Here is a 20,955-nt window from a genome sequence, read left to right on the forward strand (position 1 = left end):
TGAAAAAAAATTCAAACAAAATGATATAGGTTTTTGTCTGTTGCACAAAAAATAGTTCGTCCCTACAGATCAGACAAGAAAACATTAGCATTGCACCTTCATAAAAGTGTTAGAGGCAAGAATGCTTAATGAATTTGCAGATGATAACTAAATGCTTAATATTATATAAGGGAAATAAAAATAACTCACACATAGCACTCAGAGGAAGAGCATTTTTACACATACCCTAAAATATAAGTAATAAGGAGTGACATAAAAATTAGCTAATCTTTTGATTTAGAATTATCCTGGAAAAATATTAAAATAATAAGGCTTTATAATCCTTTGTAAACTTGTATCTTGGCCATGGTTTCTGTTTTCGCTTGTGAGTGTTGTGAAGATTTGCAAGTGTATGTTTCTGGAAGCTTCGGGGTACTTGTGGGTTTTCAAACACACAGAGGTGAGGAGGCATAGAAACAGAGAATAGAGCAGAAGAGACATTCCGTTGAGTCAATGGCAGTTACTCCTTTGAAAATTGCTGATTTGTTTATTTGTTTTCACTTTGCTTATTTTATATATTTGCATCTTTAAGTCAGAATTATAAACTTAATAAATCGAATCTAATGTTTTTTGTTCAGTCATGATTTCCAACAAGTAAAAAGAAACTGGCCCACTCTTGAAAATTTTGCCTTCATTAAGAAAAAGAAAAAATGATAATAAATGATTCTCTTATTTTACCTATTATATTTCACTTTGTTATTTGCTATTGGCACTTTACGCAGAGTCCATACTGGATTTATCATGCAGAGATACATCCATATTAATGAATAACTTCTACATAGTACTCTAAAATTTTCAAAATACCTCCATATACATTATCTTAAATGCTATGTATAATAAACCAGTAAATAACATTCCCATTCCCATAATAGAGATAAGGAAACCTAAGTACAGAGAATGCCAACAGCTTGCTGTAGTCAAGGAGGTGGCAAACAGTGAACCTGGAAAACGAACTCTATTCCCCTGAGTCTAAATCACAATCTTTTTACCATTGCCATGTCCAGAAAGTGCCATTCTCATGCCCTTGGGAGACACTGAAATAGCTACTAGGAGCTTTGCTTACCGAAGTATAGAATGACTCTATTAAAAATGATAGAGGCTCAGTAAAAAAAGCCTAATGTTTTTGTCTGTTTCTATTCTGCAGCCGAGCCAAAGGGAAAGTGGTAATACATGCTGTGCTGAAGTTTATGTCCTGCTTTAAATATAAAGGAGCAAAATTTTGGGATAGGATAGAAACCATTTTACATCAGAAGTTAAATGGTGAAACTGGGTCTTTACATGTAGATTCATCTTCGTTTAAACTTTCAGGTAAACATTTTTCTGTATGGTATAGAGTGATTTTCAACTTTTAATTTGAATGTGGTATTGTTATGCAATTGAAAACAGCACCTCTCTTTAAAAATGCTTCATATACAATAAGAGTCCTGTTAAAGTGTCCAGGTTTCATTTTAATCAATTTCATGATAGAATATCATCTTTGTATTATTGGAATTAAACGTAACTTGATGATAGTTTTTTAAAAAGTAATCAGGGTCCCAAATAACATTTCTTTGCCATAAAAAGGCAACCTTTAACTCTTAAACTGTTATGGCTTGTTCTATGTGTTACGACTTCTCCGTCTACTCTTTTGGATGTCTCAGGAATCTAGACTCCCATCCTCCACAACTGAGTTTGAATCTCTCTAACATCAAACTTACTTCTTGATAGGCCTTTAATGGATTTTGTCTCTCTTACTCGCACGTACAATCTAATTCTCATTCTTAGTCACCTAACACTATCGTAGAAAGGAGCTTCCAAAAGGTAGGGACAAATGTCCCATTATTCACAGGAAATGAGTGTCTCTCTAATCTTGATAAAAATACAGCCAACACTTAACACAGCTGAGCTAGGTTGTCAGTTCTCTGGTACAATAAATTTGACTAAGGACAGAAAAGTCTCCTTACCCCTACAGGAAAAACTAAAAGGATTAAATGTTTGTGGTGGGGGAGGGCGGGGGGGCTAACCTAAGCCAAGGATTCATTTGCATGGAACATCAAAAGTCTCAAAAAGCAAAACTTGAGCGTGGTTCTCCTGGATAAGTAGGCATCGAATAGCTGAAATAGGACTCTACACACATTGTTTGATATTTTCTCTGAGAACCTTCCCGCTCACACAGCTTACTACATGTGTCATGACCTCAAATGAATATGGAGAAATAAAACAGCTCTTCAATTTATAGAGAAGTTGCCAGCAAAGATAAATTTTGGAAAACTCATTTGCTAAAACCATGAACTCACAAGTTAAGAAACAGCATTTTATCCCTGGTATTCCTCCAAGCTTTAAAAACATTATGTAGGATATCAGGAAAACTGACTTTCTTGTGTCTTTTCCAGATTTATGATTTTTCTCAGTATTATCTATTATAATGCCATCCTACAATTTTATGGAGAGCAGTGACTGTTAAGTGTAATACACTTAAGTGTGGATGGTGCTTTGATATTGTTTTAGCTTGGACCTGCTGCTTAGAAACTACCTCTTTCCTTTCTCCCCTCTCATTAGAAGGCAGGTGTCTCCTGAAACTGACTAGAGATTCACAGTGCAGGGTCAAACCCAGCAGCCAAATGGGCCACTTCTCCAAAACTACAATGAAAAAAGCTGACACAGAGCTCACATTCTGGACAGCAAGACAGCTCTTGCTGAAAGGGAACATGAATTTTCGTTGGTCATCACATAAATGGGTCTGTGGCTTAGGGATCTATGGAAAGCTTATTCAGGTAGTCAAGGTTGCTGTCACAGCACCTCAGCCTGACCTTCTCATGTTGCCTGGTTAGATCAGTTACTTAGAAACTGCTTCCGAGTATGTCAAGGTTGTGGGTTTCATTTTCATACAAGCTACTTAACATAAGGAAAAATCAAACTTCCTACACTGGCCAGTGATATTAGTTACAATGGATGGCTAAATACAGCACCAGTGTTCTTATTTCATTATGCCAAATAGAGGGGATATAGAACAGTGGTTAAGGTCATGAGTCCTGCTACAAGAATTAAATCCCAGGTCCTCTACATGTTAGCTGTGTGACTTTGGAAACTTTACTTAAACCCTGGCTGGTGTGGCTCAGTTGGTTGGAATGTCATCCAATAGACTGAAGGGTCATGGGTTTGATTCCTGGTCAGGGCACATAATCAGGTTGCCAGTTCCATGCCCAGCTGGGGCACCTATAAGAAGACAACCAATCAATGTTTCTCCTTTCATTTTTTCTTGCTTTCTCTCCCCCTCCCTCTCTTCCTCCCTTCCTATCTCTCTCTCTCTCTCCCTTCCTTCCTCTCTCTCTGAAAGGAATGAAAAAATGTAATTGAATGAGGATTAAAAAAAAGAAAGGTTACTTCACATTTCTGTGCTTCAGTCTCACCATCATAAGAATGATGATAAATAATAAACATACTTCATAGAGTTGTATTTAAAAGACCTAATGCACTTTTAAAAAAACAAGACTGGTACAGATTAGTATTGTTGGTTTTTACTTGGAGAAAAAGACAGACTCAAAGTTTATGTCACATGGATTGAAGATTTGAAAGTCATCTCTCCCTATAGATAGATGACAGGTGATAGACAGATAGATAGATAGATCTGATATTACTTTTATTAATAGCCCTGTCCCTACTGAGGCTACACTATGCCTTAAGGGGAAGGAACTGGAGGCATTTAAAAAAAATAATGTCCTCCCAAAGCTCTAGTGCAGTAGGAGTAACTCCAATCCCCACCCTTAAACTTCCAACAAAAACAAATTATTTTCTCTCATAAGACCAAAGGAGATTATGGTTCATATACTTCATGTGTTTATTCTGAAAAAAAATGAGCACATACATCTAACACCCTTAGTGTGGTACCTGCATAGAGTGAGCATTTAATAAATAGTAACCAACCTAATTTTCTTCTGTATACACACTTCAAAACAGATTTTTTCCCCAGCCATTATGGTTATTCTTCTGGTAATTATATATTTAGATATTCACTTCACAGCCAACTAAATCTGATGGAGTATGCCTATATGTGTTTTTTTGGTTAAATTTTATTTTATTGTAATTGTTGTTCAAGTACAGTTTTCTGTCTTTACTCCCACCACCCAAGCCCTCCCCACCTCCTTCCCATTTCTACCCCCACCTAGTTTTTGTCCATGTGATTCAAAGCAGGCCAAAATATTTAAAAATATTTAAAAACATAAATATTTTACAAGCCCAGGGGGGTATAAAAAGAATCAGTGGCAGTTGAACCAAGGGATAAAAATTAATGTTTTTGTAAAATTAAAAAGTTAATCAACTAGTGTCCATTATTAACTTTTTGGTACTTAATAATTATGTCTACCCCTAGGAAACTTGCTTTATGTAGTTCTTAGTTATAATACCAAATCATTACCAGGAAAATTTTAGAATTGTCTATTATTGTCTTAATTTATTTATTCATTTATTGAAAAAATGTTGACTGACTATGAAATACAGTTGAGAAATGTGTATAAAATATTGCCTTATTAGTTATTTTTTTCTTATAATTATTTTAAATGTATTTACTTTTCTATGTACATATCAAATTATACTAGAATGATATCTAAAAGGAGTATTGTCTGATAATTTTTTTAAAAAATTTGCCATGGATCATCATGACTAAAAAGCAAAATCTCACAGGATTTTCACTTAGAATTTGTATTCTCTCTAAGGACCATGCATGTTAAATTATTTATTGCAGATGAGTGGCAAAATCAGGAATACTGAAAGTAGGTTACTGGGTTTTGGCCCAGATCAAATCCATGAAAATGCATTACTCATTGCACCGTGGACACATGGAAGACTTTAGAGTTGGAAAAGCCCTTAGAGATCCCTGATCTGATTGTCTTGTTTACAGGTAAATAATGAGCAGCCCCAAGCCTTGAACTCAAGTCTTGTGATTCTGAGTGCTTTATGCATTCTCTACAATAATTTATGAATTAGTTTAAAACTGAGGTCTGCACTGAAAATCTAATTAAGCTGCAGATTTAAAATTCTTAGAGTAAAAATAATGTGCCTTCTTTTTCCAAATATGTAGTCAATCATTCTAAATCTGAATCTTTACACACTGTCTTCAGTTTTAAATCAATGAAGAAACAATATAAATCCATATCTAAGTTAAAGAATAGCTGAGAGTTAAAATTAAATATTATAAAATATTAATTATAATAAACAACTGTAAGGTACTTGTTCAAACACTTTGCTAAGCACTATTGGGAATTCAGAGAGAAAAAGAGTATTTTCCCTCTCAGCAAAAGTCCTATATACACTTGAACTCACACTAAGTGAATTAGTGTATATGAGATGAAAGACATAATTAGTATCATTATTTCACAAATATATTTTACGTTTACCCAATATAAGCAGTGTGATGTGAATTGGACCTAATGCGGTCAAAACTAATGGTTGGTAAAACTAAACAATGACCGTAAGCCACTGGAAGAGAATAAATGAAAACTGGCTTTTGTCAACAACATGTCCAAAGGCCTATGTTTTTCAGTCCACGGGCCTCTAAGCCCTTGTCACCAATTTTGGCCAACAATTCCAGTAGAGGTTAAATTCCTTTGAATAGCTCTCAGGGAAGCCCATTCTTTTCCTTCATAGCGCTTCCTCAGGTTTTAATTATATATTCACTAAGGTGATTATTTGATAACTGATTCTCTCTCCCATCAGATCATAATTGCCGTGAGAGCACAGGACATGTCCTTTTTGCTCAGAATTATATTTTTAGAGCTTAGCATAGGTCCTGGCATGTAGCATTTAACAGTTGTTGAGTGAATTAAATGAATTCCATAATATCAAAGCTACAACTAAAAACCAAAAAAGGAGAATATATATATATATATATATAATATATATAAAATATACATATGCATAAATATTTGGTGAGCTATCACTTGCATTGTTTAACTTTTACACACACTCACACACACACATTTCTGGAGAGTATAAAGTATATATAACAGCCTTTCTCAACCAAGGTTCCACAAAAGAATTAATCTCTATTCTGGAGAGTATAAAATACGTATGATTGCCTTTTCTCAACTGAGGCTCTGCAAAAAACTAATCCCTAAAGAAAATGGTATGCATGACTGTATTCAGTTGTTCCAAGGATGATACATAGCATTATTCCAAATGCATAAAAGAGAACTTCATTCATTTCATAAAAACTAAATCTACCTTGAGCTTTAGAGTTTAATTCTCCTTCAGAATCCCAATTGAAGAGGGCTGATGGCAAGTGTGCCACATGTATACTATTAGTAGACATTGCTAGCCCAGATTTAGGATGTAAAAAGACCTTCACCTATGAAGACCCATGAACATCATGTGTAATTAAATTTTCTACTCTCTCCTGGATTTCATGAAAAATGACAACACTACTATGTTCTAGGGTACTAATAACAAGAGAGAGATCAATGTTTTCTTCATCAATTCTAAACTCACTAGATTAGAAGCTTTTACAATTGACTAGTTAGCATAAACTTTAAAAAACCTTTGATAGTATAGTTTGCCCAGCCCATGAAAGAACAGTTTCCCAAAAAAATTCTCAAAAGGTGAATTTCTCAACCTAATACCACTGATGTCATGGGGAAACTTTTTATGCATTTCCAAACCTCTAAGTGTGTATTCACATATATGCTTAAATAATATCATAGTCCTTTAAAATAAAGATGATAATCTTAATAGTTAAAATTAGTTAACATAATTTTCCTTTATAACTGCTTACATGATCTCATTATTTTATAGCTTAAAAATCAAACCAAAACATGCATATGATGTTTAACGTGTATATAACTCAAAATGTAATGCAGAGAAAGAAAAACAAGTTAAACAATGCAAGTGATTGCTCACCAAACAAGCTGACCTCACGGCATGATGCATTTGACTCTCACTGCCATAAACTCTCAAGCCCAAAGCTAAGAAGAAAATGTAACACTAGACTAGATATATCAACTACACAGATGAAAAGATGACCACATGGTGGCTCTCTTCTGGAAGCTCTGGGAGGAAAAATCCAAGTCATTCCTTAACAAAAGTAAAGAGATACCTCACAAGCTAAAGTGAGGTTTCTAAATAAACTTCCTTATAGAGTTGAATGCTCATAACATTAATGGGCATACTTAAGGGTGTGACTAATTTGTTTTAAATAATAACCATTTCCTTAACAATGTCTATATATACTGGTACACTTAACCATTTATTTAATAGCTATGAAATATTTTAAATACTTAATGCTAAATTATAATTGGTTAAAGTAAAAAACTTGAAAAATGTTGAACAGAAAGACTAATAACATACCACTTCATATACAGATGACTGTTCTGGACCACTATTAAGAGTTGTACAGGAAGAACAAAGCTCTGGCCTAGCACTCATTTGTGAGCAACTGGTCAATACTGACATATGTATGACTGGTAGAACACACCTTTTTCATGTGCCTTGATCCTGAGACAATGCATGGCTTCATTTGTACTGTGCTTTAAGCAATTGACTAACCAATTACTTTTTGATAAATTCTAGAGGACAATGTTTTAATTCTTTATCATTGTTCAGTTACAGTTGTCTCCCTTCTTCCCCCACATTGTCCTTGTCCATGGGACTTTTATACATGTTCCTTGACTTGGTCCTTCCCCTTCTTTCCCCTGCTATCCCCCTACTCACTCCCCCACTGTCATTTTGCTTTTTATTTCCATGTCTTGGATTCTATTTTACTCATTTGTTTTGTTTTATTGATTAGGTTCTATCTATAGGTGAGATTATATGGTATTTGCCTTTAACTGCCTAGCTTATTTCACTCAGCATGATGCTCTCCAGATCCACCCATACTGACTCAAAGGGTAGGAGCTCCTTATTTCTTTCAGCTGCATAGTATTCCATTGTGTAAATGTACCATAGTTTTTTGATGATCCACTCATTTACTGATGGGCACTTAGGTTAATTCCAACACTTGGCTGTTGTAAATTGTGCTGTTATAAACATTGGAATGCATAGGTTGTTTTGAATTGGAGTTTCAGGATTCTTAGAGTATAATCCCAGCAGAGGAATTGCTGGGTCAAAAGAAAGTCCCATTTTTAGTTTGTTGAGGAAATTCCAAACTGTAAAGCATATTATTGCCCAGAGTGTCCTTTCTTAACCAAGAACCAATCTTCAGCTCTATAAATCTGTTTTATTAGTGAAATGTTTCTTAAAATATTTTAAGCAGTATTGACCATTGACAGAAACCTTGACCATTGACTTTCATTAAAAGTAACTTCCTAAATAGACAAATTTTCTGAATAGTTTGCATTTTATATTCTAACAAAATATAAAAATTCTTTTTAAAATTATATTTCTACAAAAATCTTTCTCTAACTTACCAACCACTTTCCTGGCATTACCATGGACATCCATCAATACATAGTTCATACTGTAGTGCCCTCTGGGCATTTAGGAAAATGTAAGTTTATTGGTGCCTTCACCAAATGACCCCAGTATTTGGGGTTTTGAGCTCTTGTTCTTTATATTTTATGTCTTTCTCATACTTCAGTGTTAAGCAGAGTTCTTGTTGTCACATCTATTTTTCTCTTCCAATTCATTCTAAATGTTCCCAGTCTTCCAATTCATTCTAAATAGTCTAGAGTAACTTATATAAGAAATTAGAAAAGCAAAGTCTTCAAATGTGCATGTGTTGAGCCTTATTTAATTATGTACACTTTAGTGAGTTGATCTATCCATCTATCTATGTATCTACCTATCAGCTCCACAGATATCCTTGTTTCCTGATTCTTGACTTTATTTCAGAGAAAATGCTGCCCAGTCATCTGAGACATGTGGAGCACTATTCCTGTTGGTATTCCAAAATATCTTTCAATAAAGCCAGGGATTTATTTAAAATCATATTTTTAAATCATATTTTTAAGTATTTTTAAAATGCAACCTTAAGTTAAAGTTTGAAGTATATATTATTGAACCATACAACTATACATTAGACACTCTTCAGATAATTTAAGAGAGTTTAATATTAATAGATAGTCATTGTATTAAAGGAGTCACTATCAATAAGGCACATAAGACATATATTCATAAAAATATCCTTGAGCTAAGAATGGTCTTCCTAGCTAATCATTTTTATTTTCAAGTCTGCATGAGAGGAAATGCCATTATAATTTTATAAGTTATTTTTATAATCAAGCATTAATTTTTCATTATTAATATTAAAACACTCCATACAGTGGGCCAGTTCAGTTAACTGCCTGAGCTACTTGCTTAGATCCATCTGGAGTGACTCAGTTCTAAACACACAAAAAGTCTCTGAGACTCTAGATCAAAATATGCAGGCTTTTAGTAGAGCAGACTCCAGCAGATTTTATTCAATGGAGTTCTAAATTGATCTTGCCAATTGAAATCCAGTATACGTAGGATAAGTCCTGAACTTCTGACATATGCCCTCTGCATCACAACCTTTCCTTGACACTTCTTAACTGAATTCTCAATCTTGTTCTCCATGTTAGACAGAGATCTTTATTTTAGCTATTGTGGTTTTGCATTTGTATTTTTTGCTAACACTGAAGTTCTGAGAAACTTAACCCTTAGGGTGGGGTTCTTAATAGCTAGGCTAGCTCTTGCCACCTTCCCTCAAACTGCTTAGGTTTTTGTACCCATGAGATTGAACACCTGGATTCCAAATACTACTGTCCTGATATACAGCATCATCCACCTGAGGTTCAGATATATCTGTGTGATGGTTAGTTTTATGTGTCAACTTGACTGCACCACAGGAGGCCCAGTTATCTAGTTAAACATTATTGCTATGTTTCCCTATGAGGATGTTCCCAGAAATCATTAGCATTTGAATCAGTGAAGGTAAGAAAATTGATTGCTTTCCATGATGTGGGCATCCAATCCACTGAGGCTCTGAGCAGAACAAAAAGACAGAGAATGGGTGAATTCTTTTCTCTGGCTGACGAATGAGCTGGAACATTGGTTTTCTCTTGCCTTTGGACTGGAATTACACCACTGGCATTTCTGGGACTCCAGCTCACAGATGGCAGTTTATGGGACTTAGCCTCTATAATTGCCCATGAGCCAATTCCTCATAATAAATAAATTTTAAAAATAAGTTTTGTTTTTCTAAAGAACACTGACTAACACAACCTGCCAAAGTGCATTGCCAATCAGCATCAAGTTCCAATCAGTTCAAACTTGCTGTGGGCTCTTGGAAACCCCACTTGACTCACATACTCATAAGGGGTCAACTGTACATAAAGCAAGACCAACTCCCCTATCTCCTTCCGAATACGTCCTAGCTTTCATTCATTTCCCAGAAAACTAATCTTTTGAGGCCATAGCATCCCTTATCTCTAGCTTGGTTGGATCATAACATAATCAAAATTAAGAGTGATGAGATTTAGGTTAAAAAGTTTATACTTTGGTAGGAATAAAGGTTACATAAGACCTATTAAATCATGAAGACATAGTCTAACTTTGCTTTCTAAAATTTCTAAAATTTCATCTGATGATATTGTGTTAAATTATTCTCTAGAGGATGTTTGGGACTAAAACCATAAATATGCACATGACAATCATTCTCAGAAGGTCATGATGAAGCCCTTAAAGAGGATAAAATTGCCAAAAAACATAGAAAGATGAGAAAAGGTTGAGTCAGAATAGTGACAAAACCAAACACTGGCAAGAATGTGAAGAAACTGAGTCACTCATACAATGCCTGTGAAAATGTAACATGGTACATTCACTCTGGAAAACTTTTTGGTAGATTCTAGAAAATTAAACAGGCAAGTACCATACAACCCACCCATTTACTGACTTTGAGAAATTTGAAAATTTTTTTGATTCTGAAAATATTATTATGGAGTTACTCCTACTAAAACATAATGATGATATTTCATCTTCTATTTTAGCATCCTGAAATCTTCTGATACTCATAAATACTTTAGATAAGACTGTGAGGGTACTAAAACTATTAGAAAAAAAACACTGTGATACTTCTTTCATATGACTATTCCTCACCTGCTTCTCTTAATGCAATAAATGTTAAATAATACCATATAATAAATGATAATTTAAATTTTTCTCTTTATAGTGGTTTCTTTTTCTGATAAGATACCCACTCAAGAGCTTTTATTAAAGCTCATAAAATTTAATAAAGACAAGAAGAGATATCCAAAATATTAATAGCTCTATGTTAAAAAAGATATTTTTACCAAGTCTGTCAACATAAGCCAGGTAGAAATTTGAACATAAGACTTCAGAAATTTATTCCAAACTAGCTTTTCCATTCTTTGTAGCCTGTACATTCTGTGTCTCTTATTTAGAATTTCTGAAGAAACAGAAGAATCCTATGAGTTCTGAGTATGAAAAAATAGTTGTGGTTTGTGTTTAATGATAGCTTACATGTGCAACCTCAAAAACCAAGCAATTATTATGAATTTACTCATAAGTGTTGCATAAAATAAGTCTATAAATTCTGTTATAGTTGTCATTGTGTCTACTAACCACCGCTTAAGTATTTTTATTTCTATGTAGTTTTTTGAACAAGTATAGTTCCCAGAAGAAATAATTTCTTAAGTATAGGAAAGATACATTTAAAACAAGCATCTTGAAATAAGTTTCAAAGAAAAAATGTTAAGTTCTTCACAATGAAGAAGTGAATATGATCAGGTGGTGGTTATTTTGTATCAAAAACTACTACACTTAGATTGGCAAGGAAATATGAAGCTAAGGCATTTACTGAGAAGAGGGAGATCAAAAGGAAAACTTCTTGGAGCAGCTACCTTTTAAGAAGGGTCTTAAAGAAAGCAATGGGTGTGAACTGAAAGGAATCACAAAGTATTCTTTGCTGGGTGCAACACCAGAGCTGTATCATCAGATGCAGACCTCCACAAGGAACCCAGGAGAGCCAAGCTAGAAACTTCCCAGTCTGAAAGCGCTAATCCTAAATATTAACTTCCTGTCCAACGTGTTTTTTAAATATATTTTATTGATTATGTAATTACAGTTGTCCCATTCCCCCCTTCATTCCCCTCCACCTGCATACCCCCTGCCCCCACATTCTCCCCCTTTAGTTTATGTCCATGTGTCACAAATTCTTTAGCTTCTACATTTCCCACACTATTCCTGCCCTCCCCCGTCTATTTTCTACCTACCATTTATGCTACTTATTCTCTGTACCTTCTCCCCTCTTCTCCTCCTCCCCTCCCCTGTTGCTTACCTTCCATGTGATCTCCATTTCTATGGTTCTGCTCCTGATCTAGCTGTCCTCTTAGTTTGCTTTTGTTTTAGGAGTGGTTATTATTAATAACTGTGAGTTTGCTTTCCTTTCACTGTTCATATTTCTATCTTTTTTTTCTTAGATAAGTCCCTTTAACATTTCATATAATAAGGGTTTGGTGATGATGAACTCCTTTAACTTGACCTTATCTGAGAAGCACTTTATCTGTCCTTCCATTCTAAATGAAAGCGTTGCTGGATAGAGCAATCTTGTCTGTAGGTCTTTGGATTTCATGACTTGGAATATTTCTTTCCAGCCCCTTCTTGCCTGTAAAGTCTCTTTTGAGAAATTAGCTGACAGTCTGATGGGAAATCCTTTGTAAATGACTGTCCCCTTATCTCTTGCTGCTTCTAAAATTCTCTCCTTCATTTTAATCTTGGGTAATGTAATTATGATGTGCCTTGGTGTATTCCGTTTTGGGTCCAACTTCTTTGGGACTCTCTGAGCTTCCTGGATTTCCTGGAAGTCTATTTCCTTTGCCAGATCGGGGAAGTTCTCCTTTATTATTTGTTCAAATAGGTTTTCCACTTGTTGCTCTTTCTCTTCCCCTTCTGGTACCCCCTATAATTTGATGTTGAAATGTTTAAATATGTCCTGGAGGTTCCTAAGCCTCTCCTCATTTTTTGAATTCTTGTTTCTTCATTCTTTTCTGTTTAGTTGTTTCTTTCTTCCTTCTGATCCACTCCACTGATTTTAGTCCCAGTTTTTTTTCCATCACTATTGGTTCCCTGTGCATTTTGCTTCATTTCATATGCTTCATACTTAGTGTAGCCTTCATTTTTTCATCTAATTTGCAACTAAAATCAACCAGTTCTGTGAGCATCCTGATCACCAGTATTTTGAACTGTGCATCCAATAGATTGGCTATGTGTTGGTTGCTTACAAGCATTGGCTCTGGGGCTTTGAGCTGTTCTTGTGCTTGAGCCATAATTTTTTTGGTCCAGTGGCGCCTGTTATGTATGAGGGGTGTAGCGTAGGTGTTCACCAGGGTGATGCAACCCGTGTCAGTGGGTTGTGATGCTCTATATGGGGGCAGGGCCAGAGAGAGAGGGATAGTGCTTGTTCCTTTCTCTCTCGGATTTCGGTCCCTTCTGCCACTTCACACAAGCAAATTAGGCCCTTCTGGTGCTGGTTCCCAGGTATGTGGGCTTGTATACATTCTAGGACCCTGCAGGTCTTCCCAACTAACTCTCCTGTCAGGCTGGGAGCCTCTCCCAGCATCTCAACTCCCAACAGTTTTTTTCAATCAGTGCTTTTAGGCTTTATTTCCTATCACTGGGGCCCTGCATTGCGTGGTCTGTCTTATTGTTTGTTTTTAAACCTGGTTTATCTGCGGGCAAGTGTGTGTCCACGGTCAGCCAGTTGCCTTGCAAGCCTTACCGGGTTTTCGTCCCCATACCCACCCAGTCCACTAACCACCACCTTTTCCTATGGGACCCCTCTCTGCTGGCTGCCAACTCCACCCCTCTTACTGGTCTGGATGAATGGTTCGTTGTTGTCGGATTTTGGTACAGTTCAATTTTCTGTCTGTTTTGGTTGTGTTTTTGTTTCTAAATATTTGTTTTCCTTAAATTCGGTTGTACAAGGAGGTACAGTGTTATAACCTACACCTCCATCTTGGCTGGAAGTCCAATGTGTTTTTTAAATGGCCCCTGAGAGCATTTCAAAAGAATAAGAGCATTTCGAAAGAATAGGATGGGTTACTACTTCCATTGTCCACTACTTACTACATCAACGTAGCTGTCTAAATATGCTCCTCAGTACATGTCTGCCCTCTCTTCATTACAGTAGTCTCTTGTACTGCTTCCAAAGCTTAAGGTCAACAATGGCTAAGTCATAGGAAAAGTATATATATTACCAAATACAAATAAATATTCCCGATTTGTTGTATTTCTTAAAATCTGCATAAAAGTAAAAAAAGAACTTGGAGCACAGTTCTACCTTAAAATCTACTGCCTGAATATACAACTAGTTATTAAGTTTAATCAACATAAAATTTTAATTAATTAAATCTTAAAATATTTTTAAAAATTTTGTCTTGAAAGTCAAAACGATGAATGTATTGAAGATAATGTACTGTGAAAAACAAATCTCCATCAGTCTGAGGAATGAAAAATGATATTCAATATACAAACGTAGATAGAACTTTCAGTCTAATTAGAGGCTTAATGAAAAGCATTTACTGTTACATATGCAGCCAGGTGGGTAATCAGAGCCTGCAGTGAGTGAAGGATTCAGAGTTTGATGAACCACAGTCCAGGGCCATACTCTAGTCCTTTGCCCTTTAATGCAGGCCGGTTACATTAATGCTCTAAAGTAGCCTCTTTTTTTTTTAGTGAAAATCTTTTAATGCTAGAACCCTAGGAAAACTATCTGAAAATTAGAAATAATGAAGTAGTGTGGCATTTAGACTCATGAAATATAATAAGCTCACATGAGTTTAAAACCCTTCATATATATAAAATTCATACCATAAAGGTATCTATTGCTACTGTAAAACTCTTCCTTCTACTTTAGAATCACACAGTTTAGTTTATTATTATGTTTCAGATTTTTTTCAAGGAATAAAATAGTCACCAGATATCAGACTTTTAGTCAGTTCTCATTCTTTTGAATACACTAAAGTGGCATTTCCTAACCCCAGAAAGTCACGAAATATGAAGCAATGAGAGATCCAAAAGTCCATTTGGAGAGTATTTAAACATCTTTTCTAGTCTAAACTTCAACAATGAGTGAATTATGCTTGTTTTCTCCCCAGTAAAATTAATTTCTTGATTAATTTTATCATCAGCTGTTCCTATTCCCCTATCATCCCTGTATATTAAGTGATTTTTCTTGGTACATCTACTTTTCCATGCATACAACTGTCATAACACTTACCACATAATATTATATTGTCTACTCTATTGTATGTCTCTTTCACTAAACTCCAAGTTCATTGAGGACAGTAGCCATGTCTATTCTTCTTTGGTTCCTGAATCATGAGAGAAAACCAATGCACATTTGCTGGGCTGTTTTTAAAACTGCTTTGTCTTATCCATTGATGAGATAAGACACATTATCTTCTTCTTGGCAGCAGCAGTGCCATTTTTTTTGGTCATTTCCTTTGTATGGTACTTTGTAAACAGAGTACCTTCACTTACAGCACTGAGTCCTTGATTCAGAGGTAAAGCCATAGAAGTTCCAGCCTTTGAGTGTGAGCCAAGGGACTTCAAAGGAAGAAAACACAGTGACTCAGACCAAAGGAGTTATGGTTTAAGTCATTTCCCCATTCATTGTACCTGTCTATCTTCTACCCACGCAAGCGATAGTTATTCTATTAAATTCTGGGATAATGCATACAACTATTACAAGTAAATTATAGCCCTGGCCAGTCTGGCTCAGTGGTTGGAGCATAATTCCATAGCAAAGGTTTGCAGGTTCAGTTCCCCGTCAGGGCACATACCTAGGCTGCAAGTTCATCCCGGACTCTTACCATCCCCAGTCCCAACACGGAATTTCAGGCTGGGTGTGTATGGAGGCAACCGATCGATGCTTCTCTTGCATTGATGTTTCTATCCCTCCCTTCCCCTCTCCCTTTCTTTCTCTGTCTCTCAAAAAAATATGAAAATGTGAGGATTTTAGAAAAAGTAAATTATAAGTCAGAAACATTTCTTTCCTTCAGCAAGTCTTAAACCAATAAAGAAAACCTCAAAGAAAGAGGAAGGTTCTCCAAACATGAAAGAGTTCCTAAATAATTAGTTCTTAGGCTATACAAATTAATATTTTTCCAGTCACGGTAAACAAGTTTATTTCCCCAAATCTTATGTGGTTTGATATATTTTACCAACTACAAAAAGCTAAAAATTAAACTCTAAGTGTACCATGCTGAACAAAAATTAGCCTCTGGAAGGCAATTATGAGGGATTAGGTGGAAATATGCCACCTTCCTGTATTAGTAGGTGTGGTGCACACCTACTCATAGTCCAGCTCTAACTGCTGAATTGCTGAATTGTTCAGACACGTTGACTTTCTGGTAAAAGATTCTTTTGTCTCCCTGGTTTGTTGTGCAACCTAATGTAAAAGTATGGAACTGTAATTGGCATACTGAACTGGATACTCCCTCCTGGATTTATAGAAACCCAAGAGCATGATAAAATTAACCATTGACATTTATAGTGTTTAATTTATAGAGCAACTAGAGATCATTTCTTGAAAGAAACATAAGTAGAAATGGCTAGTGGATTTAAGTTCTCTGCATCTGAAATGTGAACATTATACGGATTCATTTGCTCACTCACTCCTCACCTGCTTCCTTCATAAATTGAACAGGTTTACAATTTTGTAAGGATGTGGAATTTTGCAATTTTGCAGAACTATCCGAGGTAAATCACATCCTGTGATATTCCCTAGATGCTAGAAATGAGTAGAATGTTAAAGTCTGTTTTATTACTAAAGTAAAAAAAACTTTTTTGTTATCCAAAATGAATGGAAAATAAATGGCTTAATTAAATGTTCTGAAGAATTAAAACATCACATATAGGGAATTAATTTTAAAAGGATCAAAATATATCAAAATTATTTATTATGAGGAACTTGAGAGTTTTTTAGAAACAGAAAAATGGACACTAAGATATTGTTACTCTTTATGCTGATAAGCACAAAATTATATAGTCATGTTGAATACTGCATAAAACTACATATAAATGTATTTCCAATAGCAACATAATTAATATTAATTAATATTAAAATAACATGTTTATAAACATAAATATTTCCATTTTCTTTTCCCTTGACTTTTAGACATGGAAATGCCAACAGCAGAAAATCTTCTCAATACCTGTAAGTTCATCAACAAAGTTATTTTCTAGTGAATCTCAATTCCTTGGATGGACAAAAGACCTCCACTTGAGTCAATGTGGTATTCATAACTGTGTAGTGGGAAGCTTGGTTTTTAAAACTTGTGTGAAGGTGGCTGTCGTTGACCTTAAAATAACTGATATCATAGATTTAAAATGAGGAATACATTATCACATGCCATAATGGCAGAGGGGTTCTAGGGATACACAGTGATAATGAAGAAATTAGAATCTAAAACAAGCTAGCTCTACATCAGTTTTGAGCCCCAGATCTGCCATTTTCTGCTGGATTAATTTATACAGGTTCTTTAACCTCTCAAGCCTGAACTTCCAAGTTGTGGAGAAAAAAGAATGTAGCACAAGTAAAGTACTTAGAAAAATCGAAATACTCCTCCCTTTTCCAACTGCACACCTGTGTGGAGCTAGATTTTCTTCATATACTTTGACCAAGACAACATATCACAAAAGATTGAAACGAGAAGCAGGTATAAGAATTCAGTCCTTTTTAATTAAGACAGACCCACAAATCATAAGAAAATGCTTTTTTCCTTAAGTCATATTATTTTAAAAATGCACTTTTAAAAAAATAAAAATGTCTAATTTATGCTAAAGAAGAAAAGAGTACACAGTTTATGATAAGCATTCAATAGATGTCGGCTGCTTGATTTTCTATTCTGCCTGTGAAAACTTCAGATTTGGGAATTCACCGTGGAATTCTGAAGCCACACACCAAGCTGAGTGTGCTGAAAAGTTTGCTGCCTTACACACAAGCAGCTTCCTGGCTGGCCAAGACATTCTGCTTCCATCCTCCCAGTAGCTGCCCTAGGAAATGTGATCCCCATGGTTGCTACAACCTGACACAGGCTGTCTCGGAAAACACTGCTCTCTTCCAGGGGCGAGACAGAATGGGGTAGCTGGATTAGAGGAATCTCCCTCCAGAACCTGGTGACACTGACCCTGGTGGCTCTTATTCTCCTTCAGCTAAAGCAAAATTCTTTCCGAGCAACTTGGGCAAAACTGAAACATAAAGTTTTTAGATTACTTTCCTCTCTGATATATTTTGGCTGAACTATCCTCAAGCAACTTAATAAGGTATTTTCAAGTCACTTATTCCAATTAAAATTTTGGTACTAATGTGATCAAAACCTACAATTAGAAATTTTGTCAGGTTGGTAGAGGAGAGGTAGTCAAAACACGAAGAAAAGCAAAGGTAAGAAAGAGATCAGCCAAGTCATCTATTCCTCAGCTGGAACAATAAACAACCATCCAGGTCAATACTCCGAATTTGACTTGGCCTGAGATTTTGATTTTACCTTAAATAAAAGGGGAGAGTGGAAAGGTAGGCAAACAAAACCAAACAGGGTTAAAGAGAAAATAGGTTCTGGTACATGACATAAAGTATTTAAGTGCATCAGTGGGCGATGAAATAAAAGTTAGAAGGGTAGGGAGGCTGTAAGAACTTGGTAGATTCTCTGATGTTCCTGAAAGTATCAGCCAGAGAATGTTCATTGCACCCAAAACCCTCAAAATGTACCATGTGACCTTTTTTGACATAACAAAAGTTACACGGACCTGTGTAACATTTCAGCAAGGTAATACTGCAGATGTAGCAACTGAAAGCTTAGCAGAGAACTCGAATGGCAGTTGATGCATAATTATAAATTATATTAAAATTTTGAGTAAGGGCAGAAACAGGGGAATTAAGAGTGGCCCAGGGCAAGTTCTCCTAGCTCACAGAAAATTATCTTTGTTTTTATACCCCTTTGAAGGAAGTTGAATAAAAGCCAACTTCCTTTAGGCGTAGTCCAAACAGAAGGGAAGATAGGGAGGAACCACTATACCTTTGGGTTCTGGATTGTTTGTTTTATCCTCTGTGACATGATTAGGGAGTGGAAAGAACAGGGAAAGGGAAGTTACCTTCAGTGAGTCAATGTGAGAGCTCTCCCATCCAAAACAGCGACCCCATAGGCTCTGTTTCAGCCCAGTGACTTTTGTGAAGAGGATGAAAACTGAGGTTTGGGCTGCATGAATCAAGACACTCTGGAATCAGAAGCAATATACAAACTTGAGAGCTTCACAGGGCTAGTGAAGGCCCTTTTAAAAGTTTATATGTCCTTCCCTGTGCTTCTAATTCCTTTCAACACTCAAAAGAACATCTCAAGATACATCTTGTCACATATAATTAAAAACATCTCTGTAAAACAATGGACCATCTAACCTTTCCAATTAATTTAAATCGCATTCTTAATACACATTCCTTTCTCTGACTCAGTTTCTCCACTTTCACACTATTGACATTTTGGTCCAGCTAATTCTTTGTTTCAGGGACAGTACTACATGTTATAGAATTTTTAGCAGCATCCACAGCCCCTGCCCACACTAGATACAAATACCTCCCCCCACAATTATTACAACAAAAATATCTCCAGATATTGTCAACTTTCTCTTAGGGATGGAGGGTAGTATGCAAAAGTGACCCTGATTAAGAACCACTACTTTAGTCTATGCTCACAGCATGGATTACGGCAAGTTTTTTTTTCCCCCACTCTCTAAATGCTTAGGAACTGAACACATTACAGAAAAGGGTTTTGCAGCCAAATATCATTTTTATTTCCAGAAGTCTCTTAGATTAATAGATTGTATAGACTCTATTTCTACAAACATTTGTTGAGCTCCTATTATGTAATAGATTCTCTGGGGTAGCTCCTGGAGATACATTTTTTTTAAGATATAGTTCCTACCCTCTTAAGCTATTATTAATGAAACTGATAATATTTAGTAAAAGATACCATAAATTGTTAAGGTAGAACCTCAGCGCTTTATTTGGAGTAACATGAGATAGTCAAAAGAATCAGAGAGAGAGTCAGACAGATAAAATGATAATGAAGTCATAATATTACTGCAAATTTGCTTTAGAGACTTAAGGGTCAAGCAGTTTCTCTGGATCTAATTGACGTGAAAGTAGTCCTGATTTAGAGAAGCATTTAACTTTGAGAAGTGGTTGACTGTATTCTTGTGTTACTGCCTATATCCAGGTATTGTGCATTGTAAGCTGAGTATAAACACGTTTCTGTCTACTCTGCCTCTTATAAATATCTCATTCACATTCACATTCATTCACACTTTCTTATGAATGTTTCACAGCAATGATTACTTTAAACAACTGCTCATGAAATGAAAAAGCACACGCTTCTCTATGCAACTCTGTAACTGGTTATGCAATTATTATCTTCCAAATTCAAACGTTTCATTTCAGCTACCTCTTACAACAGGAAAGGCCACACAGACAAAGATAAATGTCTGTGAGTAATGAGGATGGGGGAGGAAGATGTCAATTTGTATTGAATCCTCAGGAAATCTCATAACAGTCATAACAGTCATAACAGTCCTAACTTCTCCGAAACTGTCTGAGCTTTCCCTCAATTAATAGTTAACAGCGAAATGTATTATGGGGAATTTGTTTACTATAGCAATGTATGCACAAGTAATAACGATATCATGGTATGCTAATGAACTCTATTTTGAGCAGGTTGCGGACATCGCACTATAACTCCCTCTGGCTACAAGGTAGTAGGGGGCATGGATGCTGAGGAAGGGGAATGGCCCTGGCAAGCTAGCCTTCAAGAGAACAATGTCCACCGGTGTGGAGCCACTCTGATTAGTAACAGCTGGCTCGTCACTGCTGCTCACTGTTTCGTAAAGTAAGCTCTGGACCACATAATGGCTCCAACACACACAAGTACCTACAAGTTTAATACGGACAAGAATAGGGCCACACGGTGATATCTCCAA

General features: G+C 35.8%; 1 protein-coding gene across 1 annotated transcript in view; it reads left to right on the forward strand.

The window, feature by feature from the left end:
• Positions 1–20,955, forward strand: part of LOC118984127 (transmembrane protease serine 11C-like) — a 55,931-nt gene that overhangs the window by 26,536 nt on the left and 8,440 nt on the right. Inside the window, exons 5-7 of the mRNA XM_037041886.1 lie at positions 1,184–1,347; positions 17,108–17,146; positions 20,693–20,864. Of these exons, the coding sequence (XP_036897781.1) occupies positions 1,184–1,347; positions 17,108–17,146; positions 20,693–20,864 (375 nt within the window). The remainder of the gene's footprint in view (positions 1–1,183; positions 1,348–17,107; positions 17,147–20,692; positions 20,865–20,955) is intronic.

Source organism: Sturnira hondurensis, unplaced genomic scaffold (genome assembly GCF_014824575.4).
Source record: "Sturnira hondurensis isolate 20B ecotype Veracruz unplaced genomic scaffold, ASM1482457v3 Scaffold0000566, whole genome shotgun sequence".
Classification (NCBI taxonomy): domain Eukaryota; kingdom Metazoa; phylum Chordata; class Mammalia; order Chiroptera; family Phyllostomidae; genus Sturnira; species Sturnira hondurensis.